This window comes from Lonchura striata, chromosome 1 (genome assembly GCF_046129695.1).
Source record: "Lonchura striata isolate bLonStr1 chromosome 1, bLonStr1.mat, whole genome shotgun sequence".
NCBI lineage: Eukaryota > Metazoa > Chordata > Aves > Passeriformes > Estrildidae > Lonchura > Lonchura striata.
The window spans coordinates 148,187,987-148,209,266 of record NC_134603.1 but is presented as its reverse complement, the minus strand read 5'-3'; the positions used below and the strand labels follow the sequence as shown (position 1 = coordinate 148,209,266).

At 41.8% G+C, this 21,280-nt stretch overlaps 1 protein-coding gene across 1 annotated transcript in view; it reads right to left on the bottom strand.

Moving 5' to 3' along the window:
• Positions 1 to 16,533: 16,533 nt before the first annotated feature.
• PTPRN2 (protein tyrosine phosphatase receptor type N2) overlaps positions 16,534 to 21,280 on the bottom strand; it is a 636,037-nt gene continuing 631,290 nt past the window's right edge. The window contains exon 23 of the mRNA XM_077789214.1: positions 16,534 to 21,179. Within this exon, the coding sequence (XP_077645340.1) occupies positions 21,108 to 21,179 (72 nt within the window). The 3' untranslated portion in view covers positions 16,534 to 21,107. The remainder of the gene's footprint in view (positions 21,180 to 21,280) is intronic.

Sequence of the window (21,280 nt, the reverse complement as noted above, 5' to 3'; positions counted from 1 at the left end):
TTTTACATTTTGTGTTTTGGAGCAAGCAATACTGAAATCTTAGGCTTGCAGATGTGGTGATAGCCCCCAGTTTAGTCTGCAACAAAGTCTGCTGTCCCTACACAAACACACACACACATCTACACCTTTCAAATACCCTCTAGCACCACTCACCACATACTTCCTATGTGATTAACACATTCCTGTTGAGTGGGCAAAAGTAGCATTTCCAGTTTTTGCTGTATTCCAAGTCTTTGACTGTCTGGGCTGGCAGCTGCAGGGGGAGCACAGAGTGCACTCAATGTCACCTAATCCCATGTGTCAAACTGAAGAAGGAAATTGCAGCTATGGCAGGCACACAGCGGTGTGCATGAGTAGGAAACCTAAAAAAGAAATAAACTTGTAGATCTCCATCGGTCTATTTAAATACAATATTTTATTCCACTCTGTGTAGCTTTTTATACAGTTCTCATCACCATAGCAACAGAGGTCCAGCACTTCAAATGGAATTTAGGTATCCTTCAGCACCCAGATCTGTCAGCTGGGTGTTATTGCAGTCACAAAATATTATTAAGCTTCCGCACACTCCTGTGTTTATTTAAAGTTCCTGGATACAGGTGCTGCCCATAGCTGAGAATGTGCTAAGTGTTCCAGCCCAAGCTGAAACAAGACTTAAAGATCCCCAAATACAGAATTTCCTCACTTTACTATCCAGTACCTTTGAAACTCTGGGGAGATGATTAAATGAGCTGTGGTTCACCCAGTGGACAGCCTAGGGACAAATATGGCCCTGTATTCATTTTTTACCTCTGCCAGTCTTGCCACCCTGGCAGGCCCCTCCAGCTTGCTGGTTAAAGAACTGATGTGTGACAGGCGGGTTCAAATTTTGCTCTGAATCATTTGATGCAGAGAAATATGACTCCTCTCCCACATCCTACTTTAACCCTACTGCCAGCTCTCCCTGTTTGAATGAACATGCTCAAGCAAAAAATTTTCTCTGCAGAATACCTTCCCCTCAGGGGAATGGTTCGAATTTTGCCTCAAATGAAGCAAAACCAGGGAACTGAGCTGGAGTTTCCTGCAGCGCAAGATTAACAATCATCTGTCATGGTTTGGCTCCATTATCTTTTTGTAAAGGGAGATATGTATGCGGGGGGATTTTTAAAATATACATATTTCTGTGTGTATAAATTGTCTCCCTCTTTGCATTCTTCTACTTGGATGAATAGCGTGTGTGTACTTAGCAGCATTGAACAGACTTTGCATGCATAAATATTGTTGTGTACATTTTTTATTTCCCCTCTCTAAATATATGTGGAATGCAGTGACGTTTCTGTTCAGGCAGTGTGCAAGGAAGGCTGTGTGTGGATGTGCCCTGTGTGATGGGGGAAGGGGATCTCCTTGACACAACACTTATTAGTATCATCAATCACTGGGGATGTCATTTCCAAATTCCCTTTCCCTTACCTAATTTGCTAAACCTAATTCTTTATCACACTAAAAAACCCAGCATGAGAGATGGAAGTGATAATAGGAGATGGCTTGCTCTACTGTACCGAGGCAACGTCAGCCTGGCACCTTCTGGAGGGATTTCCCATTTTCTCTCTCTTTCCATGTAGAGTGCTCTGTATGTGCTCAGCCCAGAGCAATTAGAAGCCCATTGCATCCCTGTTTTACTGTGGCTTTATTTACTTCTGGCTCCTCAGTGAGCTCTTTAGTTGCTGGAGTTCCTAAGTCAAGCATTTTGCTTGATTTGTCTGCTGGTGCTTTCTTGGCTTATTTTGCTAATGCATCCAGTTCAGGACACCTCCAGAATACACTTCATTAATCTCAACAACCTAAGGCTGTACATTTTTTTTTTCCAAGTCTGGCACTAAATTAGCCAAAGACCTTTATCAAAAACTTGCCTTATTGAATTTGCCAGTCCTGTCGTACTTGTGCAAATAATTGCATGCCTGTAAAACTTAGAAGGAGGAAAACAGCAAGCCATGTGTGGAATCTAAACTACTGACTCAAAACTCCCATCCCTGCCATGGACAGTGCCAGAATCTCATCTTATATGTTCTGACACATTCCATATGCAAGTCCTCTTCCTGTCAATGAATTTAACTCACCAGAAATCATTGATTTCCCTGAGTTTGTTCACAGGATTGTCCTACACACAGACTCCTAATGGAATGAATGGATCTGCATCCTGCCCACATAGATTATAGCACTGGATTTGGGTTCAATTATTCATGGACGTGACTGTTTCACCAGCAGACCTTAAAAATAAATAGCATCTTCTCTCAGTTGTTATAAAGAGGATGCCAGAGAAAGAGAACAGAAACATATGAAAACTGTAATAATAAGGCAGGTCAGAAGCCATAGGAGGAGATGACCTTCAAAATTTCATGCACATTAAGGGGAAGAAAAACCCAAACAAGCTCTGTTTTTCATAAAGCAGGGATGGTGCATCCAGTGTGTAAAGCTTTTAACACCAGCATAAAGAATCAGTGAAGCCTGACTCTTACATTTGATGAGAAATGAGTAAGACCCAGAATACAAAGTTGTCACCAATTAGCAGCATCTCAACTAAAAGTGTGAATATTTTTAGAAAACTGAACGGATTCAAGACTTATTTTTAAACAAAGAAGGGGTTTTAATCAGATGAAGGGATGGATATTATGAGAGATGCTTTACAAAAATCCATTGGGAATTTGGTTGCTTAGTGCCAGGAGGAATAGTACTTAACTCTTTTTTTTTTCTTTTCTTTTTTTTTTTTTTTTTTTTTTCACTTTGGACATCTGTAAATCCCCCAGTGACTACAGAGTCCCTTGAGCTAGACCATTGGGACTCCCTGTTCAGATGCTGTCATGATGACATCAGTCTTGGTGGGAGCACAGGAAATATCATTCTGGATCAAGGCACACGAGGGGAGTGTTTAGACGAGTCCAGAAAAACTGACCACACTGGGAAGGTCCTACTCAAAAGCTGAAAAATCACCAACTCAGGCTGAGAGCAGTCAGGATTTACTAGAAATTTGGGAGAGAATGTTTCTGACACAGAAGTTGCTATAACAGGAGACATGCAATGAGGGGTCTACTTTGATACCCAAATCTGTGGTGTTGCACCTCACTCACCCTGAGTGACTTCCAGGCAGTCAAGCACTAAAACTTTGTTACTTGAATGCCCCAGGGGTAGCAGCAAGAATTCCAGCCATGAACTCTGCTATTTTCTCAGAGGTTCTAACACCTCCAAAACTGCTGTTCCTTTGCAGAGAAGGTACCTGTTTGCTTATCTTCCTCACTGAAAGCCATGTTCAAACAGCAACAGCTGGGAGAAAAAAAAAAAAAAAAAAGGCTTAAACAAGGTATTTGAAATTGCAAAAGCTTTTCTGAGAAGGGATTGACTACTACACTTACACAATGCTCTGCACTCAGCTCTTGGTTAGCTTTTAGGCAGCTCTGTAAAATTTATTCTCCAAGGAAAATATAAAATCTTTAAAGGCCAGAAAGTTTCAGTATATCTATGTGAGAAGTATCTAACATAAGAAAAACCTCTGCTTGCTACAACCCAGATATTTATGGTAAATGTGCTCTGATCTTGTAATTTCACACCAAAAGGGATTCATGCCACTGCCAAATGTCCAAGGAAAGGCACCATAAATCTCCTTGTGTCCCACTGAATACCCATAAAAAACCCTACCAGATTAAGTCTTCTTTTCTAAGCTGTAAGTACCTTATGGAACTTTTAACACAGCGAGGCTACAAGGAATGCAGCAAAACTTTGGCACTGAAAATACAAGTTTCTTTTCAATGGCTGGTTGCATCCCCAGATCTAGAACTACAACTCCTCCCTACAGTAAATGCTCCAATATTCAGACCGTCTGAGGAGTATGGGTATTGATTTAGTCTTTTTAAGAAGAGCTAAAATGTAAAATACTTAAATAAAATTTAAGTGTAAAATTATATGTGATTAGACATAGATAGTAAACCTCAATTCCTGCATATTTTGTGAAGGTTGGCAGAAGTTGTTTTTTTTTGCATCAAATCTGCTATGAGAAAACATTTAAAAGTATTTCACTAAGTAATGTGGCCATATCTGCCAGAAGCAAGGGAGCAAACCCTATATAGATGATGAATTGGAGAGCTGTTTATCTTAGCTAGACCATAAGAACCAACTGCAAAGATGGACAAACTCTTGCCCCTAGTGGCTGGGTTTCCACTCCTCCAGGGCAGGTTGAATTTAGCTAAGTCTCTCTGGTTTTTTCAGTCTGTAGAATATTAAAGATGTCAAACTGTTGCAAAGATACAACTTTCTTGCATACTGTGAAACTAAACAATATTATGCTCCATGACATAGAATTTTTTTGGCAGTTAAGTATCTTATTATTCACAGTTGTCCTTCATCAATCACTGTAGTCCTGTAAAGCCATGTAATACTGTGCCTGGTAAATTTTCTCAACAAGTCTGGAAGATTTGTTGTATTTAGATCAATACCACAGCCATTTGGTTGGAATGTACTAAGAAAAATATTACTTTTGCAAATCCACCAAGTCATGTACTGAGGTGCAATACAAGCTAGGAAGGTTATGAAGGTTATGAAGGCAGTTGTCTCAGTCTTCCTGCTGCTCAAAGGGCTGTACAATAATTTTGGTCCAGGAGCCAGCTTATTTAAAGTAAATAAATAAATAAGCCCAGGCTTATTTAAAGAATCAGCAGCTTTCACCTTGGTGTAAGGTTTAGTGAAACTCATTGTTTTTAATTTGCAGCTTTGAGAAGTGTAACCATCTATGTTTTATAGATTTTTCTTTTCCTGTGAGGAAACTCATCAACTTTGATGTCTGTAACTATTGATTCTCTGCATTAAGGGATTGGTAAAACAGATTAACCACAATAGCGTGTTAATTAAGACCATGTTTCAGCTTTCCAAAATTACTCTCTTTTTGCAGAAAGCTGATGAATTGACTGGCATTAGAGACCATCCAGCCCAAGGAGCCAGAAGGTACAGATCACAGGGGAAATCATGCACATACCCAAGAGAAGGTTTGGAGAGAGTGCAATCCCATTTCCACAATGTTCTGTGTGGGTCTGTTTGTATCCAAATCTGTAGTGATGCTAACAGGATGCTCTGCATATGCACAGCCTGCCAGATCTTCAGCCAGGCTGAGACAGGATTTGCCATGCATGAAAATTCCAGGATGAGGGGTCAAGACTAGAAACAGGACTTTGTTTTAAAGATGTTCTGCCACACAAAGGCAGTCGTATCAGCCCAGGAACATTTCAAGTTTTCTACATTACCTTCAACTAAAGCAATAATTTGCCTCCTTCCATCATTAACTTTCATGCCTCTTGTGCAGTTAGGCTTTACTCTTTGGAGAAAACTTGTGGTGGGTTTGTGCCTGGTCCAGAAGGTGCTAACCTGAGCTGGGACATCATCATGACTGCCCCAGACAAATACTTCTGCTCTGCTCTTGTGAGATTCCCCCTGGAGTGTTGTGTCCAGTTCGGGGGTCCCCAGCCTCGGAGAGACATGGACCTGTTGGAGTGAGTCCAGAGGAGGCCACAAAAATGATCAGAGGGTTGGAGCACCTCTCCTACAAAGACAGACTGAGAGAGCTGGGGTTGTTCAGCCTGGAGAAGAGAACATTTCAGGAGGATTTTAGAGCTCCTTTCAGTACCTAAAGGGGCGTAAAAGAAAGATGAGGACAGAGGCTTATCAGGGTCTGCAGTGACAGGACAAGAGGTAATGATTTTAAAAAATAAGGGTAGATTTAGATTTGATATAAAGAATAATTTTTTTATGGTAAGTGTGGAGAAACACTGGCACAGATTGCTCAGAGATGTGGTTGATGTCCCATGCCTGGAAACATGAAAGGTCAGGTTGTACAGGCTTTCAACAACCTGATCTAGTTGAAGTTATCCCTGCTTATTGCAGTGGGGATGGGCTTTTAAAGGCTCTTTCCAACCCAGACTGTTCGACAAGCCAATGACTCTGATGCAGGCTGGTAGTTAATGCTGCTATTCATTCAAGTTTCACTTGCATTGAAGTGTTAGTTCTGCAAATGCCCAGTGCTCTTCTGATGTATTCAGCCAGAGAAAATGATGAGAGTTTGCTTTTTATGCAATGATGTGGATTGCTTTTTAAGCTACTCTGTCTGAAAGCGAGAAAAAATTGAATCAATGTCCAAGGGGTGTCTCTGGTGGCAGATCAGGCTGGTCTGATCCACTGCCAGACAGTACCATGTGGGCAGAGAGTCACCTCCAGCAGCAAAACTCCCTCTCCATTTCTTCCCCACCCTCATTGCCTAGTGCAAGGATATCCAGCAGACTCTTGCCCCTCTTAATATCATGCAAGCTGGAATGTTTTTTGTCCAAAAAAAACATTGTTAGCACAGCACTTCAAGGTCACGTACCTTGCTGTACCCAGTTAATTTCATTTTCATGTAGATATGTAAAAAAATTGAGGAACATGAGCTGTACAGCTTTTGAATATTGTTTAAAAATACATCTTTCCTGGGTAGATGGGAGTATGCTAAATGTGTATATCTTTTAGAAAAAGCCTAAATTTTATTATTGCTATGATTTCCCACTTTCACTATTTTCTGGAAGGAACAGGGTTATTTTGTTCAGATAGTATTTTAGTTGCTTCTACCCATTTTCCTTCCCCCCTCCCCAGAAAGCTTTCTTTTAATAACAGTTGTTTTTTCTTTGCAACTGCTGGGAAGAGGAGTCCAATAAACCCCTCCTTAGGTTCCTTCCAGAAATAAAATAAAAAGCCCATCTTGGCTGTCATTCAGGCCTGCCTTTTCATTAATTCTATTTCAATGTATTTTATGTGACCGTGTGCCTGCCTTTGCAACAGCAAGGAATCTCAGTGGGATGGAGCAGCTTAATCGATCAGCAATCCTGGTCACCCAGAAAGAGTGTTAATTGGCCTCAGTACTTGAAGCATGTGACACTGCCTGACCTAATCATCAGAACTGGAGAAGTCAATAAATTAGAGGAGAAATGCAGATGGATAAAATAAAGACCCAGCTCTATACAACACGCTGTGAACATTGTTCCTGAATGGTGCTATATGGAAAAGCCAAGTTAAGCATTTTCTGGATAAGGCCCAGGGGAGCTAAGAGCAAGAATAATTTCATGTTTTCAGAGTTTCACCTTTTAGTCTTCCATCACGTACACTTGATATGTCTCAGCAATTTGTCTGAAATCTCCTAACTGAACCTGTGAAAATTATTCATTCTCTCACTCTAATAACCAGCAGTGTAGCTGCTGCACTCGCTCCTGCACTCCCTGGGGGTGGACTGAGGCTAGCCAAGCCAATATGACCTGGTCAGGGGTTTGGCAGGGACATGCCCAGGCTCACCTCCCTCTGAGAGAGGAGCAGTGCTCCCACAAAATTTGATGTCTGGGTTAAATACTGCAGGTGAGATCTCGGCTCCTTCTGCCACCATGGGAGAAGGTTGACTTTGTCACAGGGTCTAGCATTTAACTACTGATGAGCAAATAACTTCAGGCTGCTAATTTAGACCCATGAAGAAGCTGGTGGGAACACCTCCCACAGAACAGCCAGTGGAGGAGAGTGGATGGCCCTGGGAGATAGGGCAATCCACTGTCAGGGCAGTGTCCTGTCAGCCTTATTGAAAGTTCTCCCTTCCCTGTGCTGCAGGTGGAGGACTTTGCTCCCTGGAGGCAGCAGGGGTGACATTCCAAGTATTGGCTGCAAAGGAAGTAGCATGTGCAAGCCCAGGCTGTGCCAGTAAACATGGAAAGGACTGCTCCAGTGACTGAAGCATGTGGCATGTCAGCCCAGGCAGAAGATGGCGGGACAGAAGACTTCAGAGTCCCAAACCTGCCCTCTAATGTGGAATGGCTGTGTAGGGGTAGAACCCCTAACCACCCTTCTGTGGGACTAGGCAGTGTCAAGATTGGATGTGGAATAATAAAGCTCTTTGTCCTGCCTGCTCCAAAGGCATAGAAAAGGCAATGAGTTAAAGGGAGGATGGTGTAAGGTGTATCACTGTGCTGGTTTTGTCTGGAATAGAGTTAAATTTCTTCACAATTTCTAGAATGAGGCTGTGTTTTGGATTTATGCTGAAAACAGCTTTGATAATGTAGAGATGTTTTTGTCATTCCTGAGCAGGGCTAAACACAGAGTCAAGGCCTTTTCTGCTTCTCGTATCACCCTGCCAGCAAAGGTGGCTGGAGGTGCACAAGATACTGGAAGGAAACAGAGCCAGGACAGCTGACCCCAGCTGGGCCAGGGGGTATCCCACACCATATGGCATCATGCTCAGTACAGAAAGAGGGGGGAAGAGGAGGGAGTGGAGAACATTTGGAATGATGGTGTTTTTCTTCCCAAGTCGCTGCTATGTGTGATGGAGCCCTGCTTTCCTGGGAATGGTTGAACACCTACCTGCCCATGGGAAGTGGTAAATGAATTCTTTGATTTGCTTTGCACATGGTGTGGCTTTTGCTTTACCAGTTGAAATGTCTTTATCTCAACCCATGACTCTTCCAGCTTTTACCCTTCTATCAGATTTTCAGTTTCCTACCACGGAGAACCACCTTGTGTTGGTGGAATCACTGGAGGGGACTGGTGGGAGAGGCCCTGCTGCCAGCTGGTGTGGGGATGCCAGCAGATCCAGAATAACTCTCAGATCCCAGCACAACCAACGTGATAGTGAAGGGTTGGATCTCCTACACCAAAAATTACATCTGTCCAACCATGAATAAGTGAACATGTGTCTTGTAGGAGTGCTGTGGTACTATTTTATCCAGCACAAATGTCTGGAGGGACATTTATCCATCTGTTGGCCATCCTGTGCTCTTATTTATTCTCCTTTTTTTTTTTTTTTTTTCTGCTGTAGTTTATTTATGTCGAGATCTGTGTGAGATATATCTCTCTCTAAAACAGCTCCAGAGATAGTTGCACAGATAAACATCTGTTGCAAGGTATGGTCCATAGAGAAAAAATACTGTGTTAGCAAAATTGCAGCCAAAATTAAGAGGCACAGTCCTATTAGTTGCAACTGGTCAACAGAATGCATTTCCAAAAATAAACAAAGCATAGGAAAAAAAAATATCAGAGAGAAAGTTAGCAAGGCACTACAGACTCGTTTGGTTCCCCTTTAAGTTCCAGGAGATGTTCAGAGACAACAGAACTTCTGATTTTAAGTCAAATATGAAAGGAAAGTAGATTGGATTATTGTAGCCTGGCAGACATGAAAGAACTTAAGGAATAGGAGCAATAAAGTCTCCAGACCAGCCAGGTGAAAAGTGCAAACCTATCCTGTTCCTTCTGTCCATAGCTCACTTTTTCCCAGAGCCAAAAAATAGCATATCCTTTTCCTGCTGGCCTTTCAGTGGGGCAGACAGGATTTTTAAATAACAATAATAAAGCGTTCCATTTGTATTTTAATGAGGAAACATTTCTTTTTATCAGATTACCAGACCTGTCATGATTCACCTCTGAGCCCTTTGCTTAGCTAATGAATTTATGCCCCTCTCTCTAGGGGAAAAAGATATTTTCATTTACAAAATGATGCCACTGTCAGCATATCTCATGTTGACATGAGGCAGGAAAAGAAATCCCTGCTCAGCTTCCTTGGTGCTGGTCTCTCCTTCCTTCTGTGTTTGGTGCTGTAAGAGGGTAGACCATTGTTCAGCTCCAACCCTCTTCTGCTCAAGGGCTGCTGTCTGGTCTCAGAGCCTTTGGGGTCAGGAAAGACCACAGTTACAATGGAAAACCTCACACCTTTATCCCTTCTCAGACCAGGAGCTGCTTATTCTGTTACTGCACAAAAGCTCCTTCATTGACTTAACTTGGGCACGAAGTGAGTGGAACACGCTCCCCTGTCCTTCACCAAAAGGTTGAATAAGAGTGAAATTTTGGCTGAAACATGGTGAAAAGGAGGCTGGACTGTGGGTCTGGAGGTGATTCTGCTTCTATGGCATGAGCACAGTGCTAACCCATATGGTAACAAAATCCCCCAGATGGCTTCAAACTTTGCTGAAGACAGTTTGCCTTCCATCCCCATCTATTCCTGAGCCACTTCACACCATGCCAGGGCAGCTTCTCCACTCTGGTTTAGGATCCCAGAGTTGCTGCCCATCACCTTCACTTTTATTGTGGGTAACTGGTGAATTTAAGGGTGAAGATGGCTGAAGAGCAAACCTGTGTCTCAGTACAAGGGGCAGACCTAAGTCCTGGAACACTATCTGGTGTTGGTTTTATAGTCTCCAGCTAAAAAAGAAAAACAGATGTCTTTCTTTCCCCCTACTTCAAAGTGCCAGTTATTCATAATCCTCACACCAATCTGGCCTGTGCAGGGGCAATCCTCACTCTCAGCTTGGTGCTGCAGTCCTCCTGGCACACCAGTGAGGATTTGTGGGAGCTGGGTCTAGCAGCTGCCTGTTGGCATTCCCGTGAGATGCAGGGTCCCTGCTCAGGGCCCTGCACACGCTGGGGAATGGCAGCTTTCAGGGGAGACCTAAAGCCCATGGCAGGTGGGAGTCCTTCCACATCTCATGATGCTTTCCTCCTGCAAGGGAGGCTATTCAGTAATGGCCTGCCTGCTTGCCCAGCCTGTATTTTCCACTGGGAATGGTACTTTTCTGCTCTTAGCCCACAGATAATTCTGGGCTAAGTGATTTACCACTGTTTCTTTCTCTCTGCTGATTTGGAAGGAAGCTGAAAGGATTATCTGGGACTACTACTTAATTTTTAGTTGTTTGGATTAGAGGAAGCAAATCCCACCTTCTACACTTACATTACTTACTGAAGGGTAGGGGAGCAGATGTTATGGGGATAGGAAAGTGTATAAGTAAATACTTATTAGAGGGTTTAGAAAAAGATCTGTTAGTTGTACACTGCTGCCCTCTTACCTCTTGCCTCCTGGAAGATCTAACCTGTCAGTGCATTCCCTCACTCTGAATATAGGCAGGAGATGTTTTTCAAGTTTATCCTTATGCTTCCTTTCCTTCTTGCACAACCCTCTCAATCTCACTGTGCATTAAAAGGAAACTCAGACAAGTAATTAAATTACTTTTCCCTGACTTAAAACACTTAATAATATTAAATGAGCTTTCATGGAAGCCAAAAGTAAAAGCTATAATGGCATTTTCAGCCAGCATTAAATTGTTAATTAATTGACATACATTAGAAATAGTGTAACTTGTGCAGCATCAGCCATTATTTCTGAAGAAACATTTAAAATGGGATGGTCTCAGTGACTCACATTGGTCAGATGCAGCTAGGTTTGTATATATAGTTACAGGAGTCTGCTTTAGGAGGGAGGACCAGCACTGGTTATGTATGACAGGGCTGCTTGTGTCTGCCATTTACCTAAGTCCTGCTTGTACAGGACTGGAAATCAGAGAGAATTGAATAAGTTTTTTCAAGCCAGAATTCTGTCAAAAAAAGAACCTTTGTGGACATTTATATGGTTCTGTGCACATTAGATGTTGTGTTGGCAACTTACAGAAAGGAAAGCTAGATGCAGCAAAAAAGAAGGTCTGTGAAGATCTTCCTGGATAAATACCTACAACACTGACAAGAAATGTGTTCTTTTTTTTTACTGAGAAGAAGAAGATTATCAGAGACAGGAACTTGCTCAGCAATGAGATGACAGCTCTGGCAGATCACTACAAAGATGTCCATCCTTTCCGTTCCTTGGTGATGGTACAGGAACCTCTGCTCTAAGCTCTCTGCTGCAGAGCAAGCACCCACATCTTTCCTGCAAGATTCTATTCTTGTGCCTCACATCCTCATGTCAGAGGGGGACCAGCTACAAAGTACATCCATCTCCATCTGGCCTCTTGGCCATGGAGGATAAGGAGGTGGAAGTCGAGCAGGGCAGGAATTTGGCACAACAGAGAATCCAGCATGGGTCTGGTTCAGCAGACAGAGCCATAACAAAACCTTCCAGAAAAAGATACCTGGATGTCTATGAGCCAGTAGTGCATCAAGAAATGTTTTATTTCCCAAGTCAGGTCATTAGCTCATCATATTGTTATAGTGTCTTTATTCTCTGAACTGCAGAGAAAAAAATAAAAGCAATTGAACTTAGCAAACACAACCAAAGTGTTTCTTCAAAAAGCTCAGCGTTTAGTGCTGTAACTGTAAGGAAAGCCAAATCCTGCCTAACTGCTTAGGAACACAGTTTGGCTTAGTTGCCTGTCTTGAGGGTCTTTGTAATGGAAATATATGGCATGGGCAGGAAGGTAATTAATTTCAGATTAACCCTAACAGATCCCAGCTTGTTACTCCAGCTTCTATATTACCATATTTAAATAAAATATAATGAAAATACCGTGTCTTCTTAGAATGAAGAGTAGAACAGATGAGAAAGTCAATGCTAAAGACCTTCTGTTCTGCAAGGAACACCTCACTGGGTGAGGTCACTCAGCTCCTTCAACCATGCACAGCTAGACACACCAGATGTTAAATCAATCTCCCTTTTCAAAAAGCATTGTGTCATAAGCACTGCTTATGGAAATAATGTCTAAAGAATCAAAGAGTTTTTCTGGAAAAAGTGGAAGTTTGTTTTTCCCTTTCAGCCACTTACCAGAGCTCTGTTTTCCTTTCAGCCTTGGCAATGCTTTTATCAGGATCACAAAGCTGTGGGTCCACCTTGGCCTCTGCTCAATAGCTCAGGTGTAGCATCAGGAACACCTCAAGAACTGCTCTTGCTGATGCTCTCTGTTGTAATATCCACCTTCAGGAACAAACATTTCTAACTTGGACAATACAATGAAACCTGTTGGAAAACGGAGCAGACTTCCTGCAAGAAGGAAATGGATGCCACATTTAGAAACAAGTGCTAATGGAGCACTGCTGTAGACTAGTTTTTATTTTATATGAACTCATGCTTTTGGCTTTTTTCCCTTTCTTGCTGTCTTGTGTTGGAAAGCAACAGTGCCTCTGGTCCCACACAATGCTGTCACTGGCTGTGAGGTACACAAAGCCTTTTAGTGCTACCCAGCACAAGGGCAGCTCTCCAGCTCTGCCCTGCTGTGGTCATTGCAGCAGCTCGTGCCCGGGCTTGGCACACACTCAGGTAATGCTGCTGAAGTCACAGCCCTGCCTTGAATCCAGTTCTGACAGCAAAATTAGGGTTTTCAGAAGCTGCTGCCTCTTTTGGACTGGTGGATTATCTGGGAAGCTGCTGTTCTGTCAAATTCCCTCCCATACGTTAAATTTTGGTAGAAGATACAGAATCCAACTACTAGACACATGATGTAGGACTCAGATCCCTGAATGTAAGCATCCAACATTATTTGAGGCACTTCAGAAGATTTTACCCACCAGCACAGGGCTGGCAAACAAGCAAGACCTCAGATTCAGCCATTTGGCAGGAGTGCTGCAGGGTGGGCAGGGGACCCACAGCATCTGCAGTGACATCAACCACTCAGCAGCAAGCACTGAATCCTGCCCAGAGGGTGGGATTCAGCTCATGGATTAAGAATTTATTTTTAAATCCTTCCATGTGTGCTGCTTGCCTGAGTGTGCTCTACAATGACAACCTTGATGGTGGAACCTACAGAGGGATTTGTCTACACAAGGCATCTCCTTTTGGGGAGCTGGTTGGCAATCAAACAGCATCAAGGGAAATTTCAATGAGATCTTCAAAAGATATTTTTCACAAAGAGGACCCAGAGGAGTCTGCATTGCTGGAGATACTCCAAAGTGCCTGGGAATGACCCTGAGCTATGTGCTCCAAGTGCTGTGTTGAGTGGGGCTTGCACTAGCTGAGCTCCACAGCTCCATTTTTAGGTCATCCAGGAGCTCTCCTCTGACTCTAAAGGGATATCAAAGCTATTTTATTGTGTCCTACTCTATAAGCAGCATCCACACCCCTGTGTCTAGATCCTGCATAACTGATGGTGTAAAGAGGAGGAAGAAGCATCAAGGCTTTTGCAGGGTCAAGTTGTGTTGCAAAAGCCTCCTAAAAGACTTGAAAAAAATCAGTGAGTTCAATGATGTGTGTGATTATTTTGTATTTAGTATTCCTAAAAACATTTGGCAAAAGCTGTCTCATGAAAGGTTCTTAAATAAACTCAGTTGCCATTGCATTAGGGGAAAGTTTTTTGTGGGTTAATGAAGGATTCAAAGTTAAGAAACACGTTGTGAAGAAAGGGACAGTTTTTGTAGTGATGGTGATTCCCTACTTTAAACAATAGGAAAAAGGAAGAGGTGGCAGATTGTGAATGACACACATTCTATTACCTATCATTATAAAAACAAAAGTAGCTATGAAGTGTCCTGGAGAGACCTTGTGATACTGTAGGACTGTGAGGATGGCAGATGAAATTACTGGAGATAAAGTAATTCATATAATTAAATACTTCTTAACAATAAAGATATAAAGACGACCTGAAGAAAAGCATTTGGTGCTGCTGTAAATGAGTGACTGTGAGCAGAACCTCAATGGTCAGCAGTGGAGAAGGGCAACAAAACATTAGACATTCTAAAGAGGAGGAAAATATTTTAAATATCTAAAACCATCACTGTGACACTGGACCACAGCCTGGCCCCTGTGTACCTCGGAGTGTAGTGCAAACAGACTTGGACAAGTTAAGGTGAAGGGTAGCAAGCTGATCAAGGCACAGGACATCTTCTGTAAGAGGGGACATGAGTCATCCCCATAGAACAGGAGAAATGAAGGAGGAATAGGATAAGGATGTCTATAAATTCAAGGTCTATAAAATCAGAAATATTTTCTCTTTTTCATACAAGTGATTCAATTCAGTTTTGAGGGAATAGGATTACAATATAGAAATGAGATGCTTTTGTACTTAGCACATAGTAAAATTTTGATGTTCTCTGTTTCAGGGTATGGGGTGAATAGGATGAATCACCTCATGGTGAAGTGGAAGCCAAACCAGTTAATTCCCACTCTAAAAATGCTCTGTTTTCCTTTATTTACCACAGAGGAAGCTTATGATGAGTGGGTGGTTTGTGGAAGCCCATGAAAAGCTGCTCAGAGGCTGGTTAAGATGAATCCCACCTGTACTATATGCTGGAAATGATGGGAGCAACACAATCCTGTATTTTTGAGAAGTGTGAGCAAAGCTACTGCAGGAAAAATCTGGGACAGTGCAGTACATCAGCCAAATAGCCCAAACCTTAAAAAGCCTGAAGTCCCAGATTGGTCATCCACATTGAGTCTTTTATCTGTATTGCTGATTTAACCTACATGTGGGGGGTTAACTTGTACACTCTCAAGGGGAGAAATTAATTTTTGACCTAAGAAGAATTTCCCCAAGGACTCAGTTGTTTCAAGCACACATAAACCCAGCCTACCTGCCACCCCTCCCTGTGGCTGTGCAGTTTTTTGCCCAGCATCCAAAACCAGGAATAGCAGTCCCATCAGCACTTGTTTTTACAGCTGTGTGCACCTGTGCAGTGTGAGGGCAGAGCAGCACTGCCTGCATGAATGAATGATGCACAACTGGTGGCTTTGGTTCCCCCTAGAAGATTCACAATGCTCCAGTATTTATACAGTTAAACACATTTCTCTTTTTGTCCTTCATTTGATGTTACCAGAGTTTTCAGAAAGCTGTCTTGGAGATGAAAGACCTTTTAAATTACACAACAGGAAAATAGCTGTAATGGTGCATATATTTTGCTTCCAAGATGAAAGTCACCTTCTTACACTGAAAAAGGCACAGATATTAAAACATGTATAATCTACATAAACAAGGTTTAAAAAATGTAAAATGTGATTATTCTGATAGGAAGGAAGCGAGCTGGACCAGGACCACTTTAGGTTTCTGTTTACATTTTTCTAGTGATTTCCAGGTAAGTGGAAAACATATTTTAAGTCTTCTTTAAAACACAAGTGAAATTTCAACACATAACACAGGACCATGAAAACTGCCATGCCAGGGCTGTCTAAACCCAAAGACATTTCACAGTATGTATTTAATGGGAAGATCCAAAACCTTCATATAAAGGACAGTGCTTATGGGAAAATTACTTCCTATACCCCAGAAAAAGACCCTTTATTGAAAGCTGTGTTTGTATGGTAACCTTATATTTATTTCTCTTAGCCTTATTTAATATAACAGTGAGAAGTTTCTTTTGCCTATTCAAATACTCCTATGAACTGCTACTATTTTAAAACTATAAATCCTTGGCCATTTTGTGATGGTGTGATCCACCAGCCTTCCCAAAAACATTTTCCTGCCTTTAATTTTCCTGCAAGCAGGTTCCATTTAATCTGTTTGTTAACTTGTACACTCTGTGGCACAGGCTCTAGGTGATCTTTTTCCACTTTCTGGCAATACAAGGAGGATCCCTGGAATTTAGTGATTCTTCTGCCTGCTTCACTTTCGACCTGAGCACAGGAATCTGTCTCAATCAAAATCCTGTAAGGTGCAGTATTAAGGACCACACACCTGAGCCAGAGCTGGCTGAAATCTCTTTTCAGAGCAGATGAAATGTGCATATCCCTCCCTGTGAGCCTCCTGTTCCCACCTTGGTAGTCAGACCCCACCCCTCCAGCAAGAGACATCGGCACCACTCCCACCCCCCAAATAAAAGCAAAGCACCAGCTGTTAATGCTGTATTCACAATACCATACTCCACAGACAACGTGACTTTATTCACAAATATGATTTTTACAGAGGTAGAACAAAATACTTTGTATAATCTTTTTTTTTTAAACTATATACATATAAAGAATATAATAGAATGACGAGAAAGAAAAGGTTGTAAACAAAACAATATTATGCCATCAAATACAGTACAAACAGCATGCATGAACAGCTTCAAATGAAATCTTGCTGGTGTAACTATTTTTTTTCTCATGTGGTAAATGAAAAGTAGTAAAGAGTCATGCTCTAATTGGATTGAGTATGCCACAGCTCTGCAATTTTGTTTTAATTATTTTTTCTTTTACAGTAAACCAACAGGATCACTTTCTTTTCACTGTGGTGGGGAATGCTTTTGTAATGCCCAATGTAATATTAACAGAAAAATATAATAATCAAATCTACAAAGTGTACTCTCATTTAAAAAGCAAAACCATAGAAACTGTACAGTTTTAAAAAGCGAATTATCTCAAATGCTTCTTAAGAGAATTTTCTAAAGAAAGAATAAAATATGCAGAATAAAAATGAGGAGAGCTATTGTTCTGTAACAAAGCTAATCAAATACTTGTTTTCTGTTCCAATAAACAGTTTTTTTAATTAATGACTATTCTGGAAATTATGAAGTGGGCCAGGTTTTATTAATGTTCCACTTGACTAATAAAGCATGAACTCCTTACAGGTACTATAGCTGTCATTCCCCTGGGAATGGATGGGATTGGTTCTGCATGCATGCTGGAGACAGGGACAAGGTTTAGTCATGGGAGTAGATTCTAAAAATATTTTGAAATATGTTAAACATTTAGTAGCTTCTACAAAAATAATCTGGCTTGTTTTGCTACTGGATTGAGATTTGGATTTGTGATTTTCTGCTGAAATTCATTCCTGGCCAAGGACTTCCACTGGGATGGGAGTTACCTGGGCTGCAGCAGGTCCCATGACAGTGGCCAACAGCAATGGTTACAGGTCACACCTGAACACCTGCAGCCAGCAGCAAACCCACACTGCTGTTCAGCCCTGTGCCTCAGCCTGAACCTCGAGCATCTGGGATCTGGGGAGTGGTGCTGCCCTGCCTCTCCATTCCTCTAACTCCCAGCCTATGTGAAGGCTGGAGAGAGCAACTGTGCTTTTACTCCTGTGAAGCATCAGCTCTGGTGACAGCCACCTTTCTGTCTCTCCTATCTGGACACTCTGACTGCACCAGCAGGGGTCTGGTCAGCTCCCTGCCCTGCTCAGGGACAGCAGCTGTGTGTGCTGCCTGTGAGAAAACAGAGATTTCTGCCTCTGAGCAGTGAGGAGCAGTGGGGTTAAACTGCCCTCCTGCAGGTCACCACCTAAAATGTCACTTAAAGGTTCAAGCACACAAACAGAACCTGTACACTCAGTTTGTCAAGAATGTAAGCATATCCAATATCAAACACGTGCTGTTTGTGGCCAAGTCAGGCACCAGCCCCAGCTTCAATGGCAATGAGTTTACTAAAGATCAGCAGAAAATTGAACAGAGAAGGATGGTGGGTCTCATTTGACTCTGAGCTCCCAGGTGATCCCAGTGTTCAGGCAGAAGCTCAACTCAACCTGACAGTGAACATGGGGTGCACCCCACATCTAGTGCAAGTGACTGGGGGTTGGCCTGAATGACCTCCTTCACCAGATCACAAGGATTATGTTAACTGCAGTAAAAATAAATTCCTGCCCTGCATGGCAAATCCATCTCTGTGGCTTCATCCATGGCTTTAGCATCTTCCTGGGACATGGATAGTCAGATCCCTCTAGATTGCCCTGGTGCAACTGAAAGCTGCGTTTCACTAATTGACCCTGCAGCAGATTATCACCTCCAGAAGCAGGGCATTAATTGAGAGGTGTGAACAGTGTGCTATGCACAAATGAAACATTCTGTGTGGTTGTTTACAGTCAACAGAATAAGCCTTGCACCTCTTTGTGGAAGAACTGTACAAAACATGGCTGAAATAACAGGATTGTCGATGAAGGTCAGTGGGAGATACTCTAACCCTCTGAGTAAGACTGCATCTTTCTGCTCCACAAGGATGAATAAAACAATACATTCCTGCCCCATTAGCCTTGGGGAAGATTAATGCCCTCTAATCTACTCTAAATAAACTCTGAAGCATCAAGTCCCACACTCAGCTGCTTGTGAATTAATAGGGATCACCCTGAAATTGCTATTATGAAATGCAAATATTTGCAAAAGAACAATTAAAAAATATTCCTGAAGTACAATGAAAGGCTCGTCAGTCATGTTTGTGGTATACACAGGGACAGTAAGGAGGCAAACACTAATGAATCCCAGGGCAGAAATCTGTGGTAAAACCCCATTAGCCCATTGGCAGTGGGTGATGGCACAGCATCTAACACTGGAAAATCATTCCACCCAGTAATCAGAGGGCTTGACTTAGGATGCCCCAGTTTTGATTCTTTGGACAGTTTGCATACACCTGTATTTTCAGAAAGCTGCAGTACGTGGCTCACAGTAAATCTATTTCAAACACTTGCTGATACAGCTCAAACTGATCTCATCTGCCCTGATCTTAAATTTTGTGTTAGCTAAAGTAATAAAAGAATCCTGGTAAACCTAAATTATCAAATGAAAAAGGCAATTTTCTCATTTATACTCCATTAGTTTTTTTAGTTATTGCTAGGAAAGCTCTAAAATGCTTAGGTCATAAAATAAACATGTGGCTTAATGTACAGTATGTGTACTTAAGAGGATGATGGCATCTGCAGTAACTGCTCTGCACTGCTATAGTGATGGGATGCACAAATTAAGCAACAGCATATATCAAGTAAAGCATACAAAAATGTATGGCAAAAAGTAACAAGCCTTTTGCTTTTTTTCTTTACTTTTTTGTTTTTTATTTTAAGGAACTCTTTAATTGCTAAAAAGAAGAAATCACCAATACCCACACCTACAACACAAAATTGCAACATGGTTGATTTTGATTGATGCTCATCACCTTTGTGCCAGCAAAACTGTGTGATACTGTTATTTTTAACATTTCACTGATTAGAAGTTTATGAAAGCTCCCCTTCCCAAATTAAATTCAATGATATATTTTCCAGTGTTGAAGTTAAACAATTAGCCTAATACGGTTTCAAGCACACAATACTCATAAGACTTTGGGAAAAAAGTACCCCAGATTCTTACGTCACGGAGATGTAGGATAGCAGATGAAAAAGCATTCAAATATTCACTTTTGAGAATGAAATTAATAGCTTAGATCACTTAGGTGCCTTCAATAATTTTACTCTCAGGCCCTTTGTTCAAACATATCAGAGTACTTTCTATCAATAATGTAAATTCCTTTAGAAAAGTGCCACAACTAAACCTGTGAAATCACAGAAGCAAGATTGCATATCCAAACCATTTACAGACATATTTTAGAAGTACTTTGCAACAGTAGGCATTAGACTTTTGAGAACACATGAATCTCTGAAATTCAATCTTTGTGCTGCTTTACCCCTTCATGCTCAGTTCAAATAGGTGTCCTGCAGAACAAGGAGTGAGCAAAGCCTCTGCAGAGAGCTGCAACAAATGCCTGGATCAGACAAACTCGATGAGAGTCATAAAATGCAGATTGGAGATTTCTTCTTCAGCCAGGCTTTTACAGAAATACACTTTCCTGGCTAAAATGGATGGCACAGCGGAGCTTTACAGAGGGAAATGTAAAGATATAAAAGGGAGAATCCCATTTTCTTCCTCAGTAATCCCATAAAACCAACAATCTCTTTCCATAACAGCTCCAGACAATTACCTGACTGCTGACAGGACCTTTCCCATCACCTGAAGGGAGCCTATGCTCTCCTCTTCTGTGCTGTCATGCCAGGTACATGAGTTGTGCTCATTTTTCCCTAGCTTCCCATTAATGTGACCAACATGTTTTCTCCCCAGTTGCAACAACCATGCAAGCCTCTTTTCTCATAGCTCAGATTTTGTGCCTCTCATGGCACAAAGCTGAAAAGTAAACAACAGTTAAGAAAGCATTTGCTTGCCAAAGCCTGGCATGAGAAGGTGCAAGCTCTCCTTGCCAGAGTCTGGACCTGTGTTTGCTCACACCCACTGCACTGTTTCATGCTTCAGCTTGGCACTATATGGGAACAATCACCATCCTCTTCAGCCCTCACTCTTATTTAGCTTTTGAGAAATTGAAAAATATAACAGAACACTGTTTTCTGCACTAATTACCCACAATATTGTATATTTGCTATTAAGAACATTAATGTGTGCTTTCAAAGTGTGACATTCAGGGCTTCAAGGATGTAGGAGGAATTAGATGGATTGTTCTGTCACTTAATCCGAGGCTTTGATGTACTTTAAAAAAATTGTTTAAACCCCCAAAAAACAGAATACACATTTTAACTGTTGAACTTTTACCAGCTAAAGCAGTTTGTAAGGACCCTATCACTATGTGGTTACAACAGAAGATACACAGTTAAGGTCAGGTCACGGTTTCCAAGAACATTCACAGGGACTGAGGATGAGGAAAACGAGGGATGGATTCTGCAGGAACCTTCAGGAGACTGAGCTGCTCACTGGGGAAGGGCCTTGAGTATTGCATTCACTTCCTCTGCCACTGCTGTCAAAGCAAACTCAAACTGCTCCTGCGGAGAGAACAAATGCACACCCTGAATAACAAAACAAAACACTTGCCACAAAGCTTGGTGCTCTATTCTGCAGCTGAACGTCCTCAAGACATTGTTAA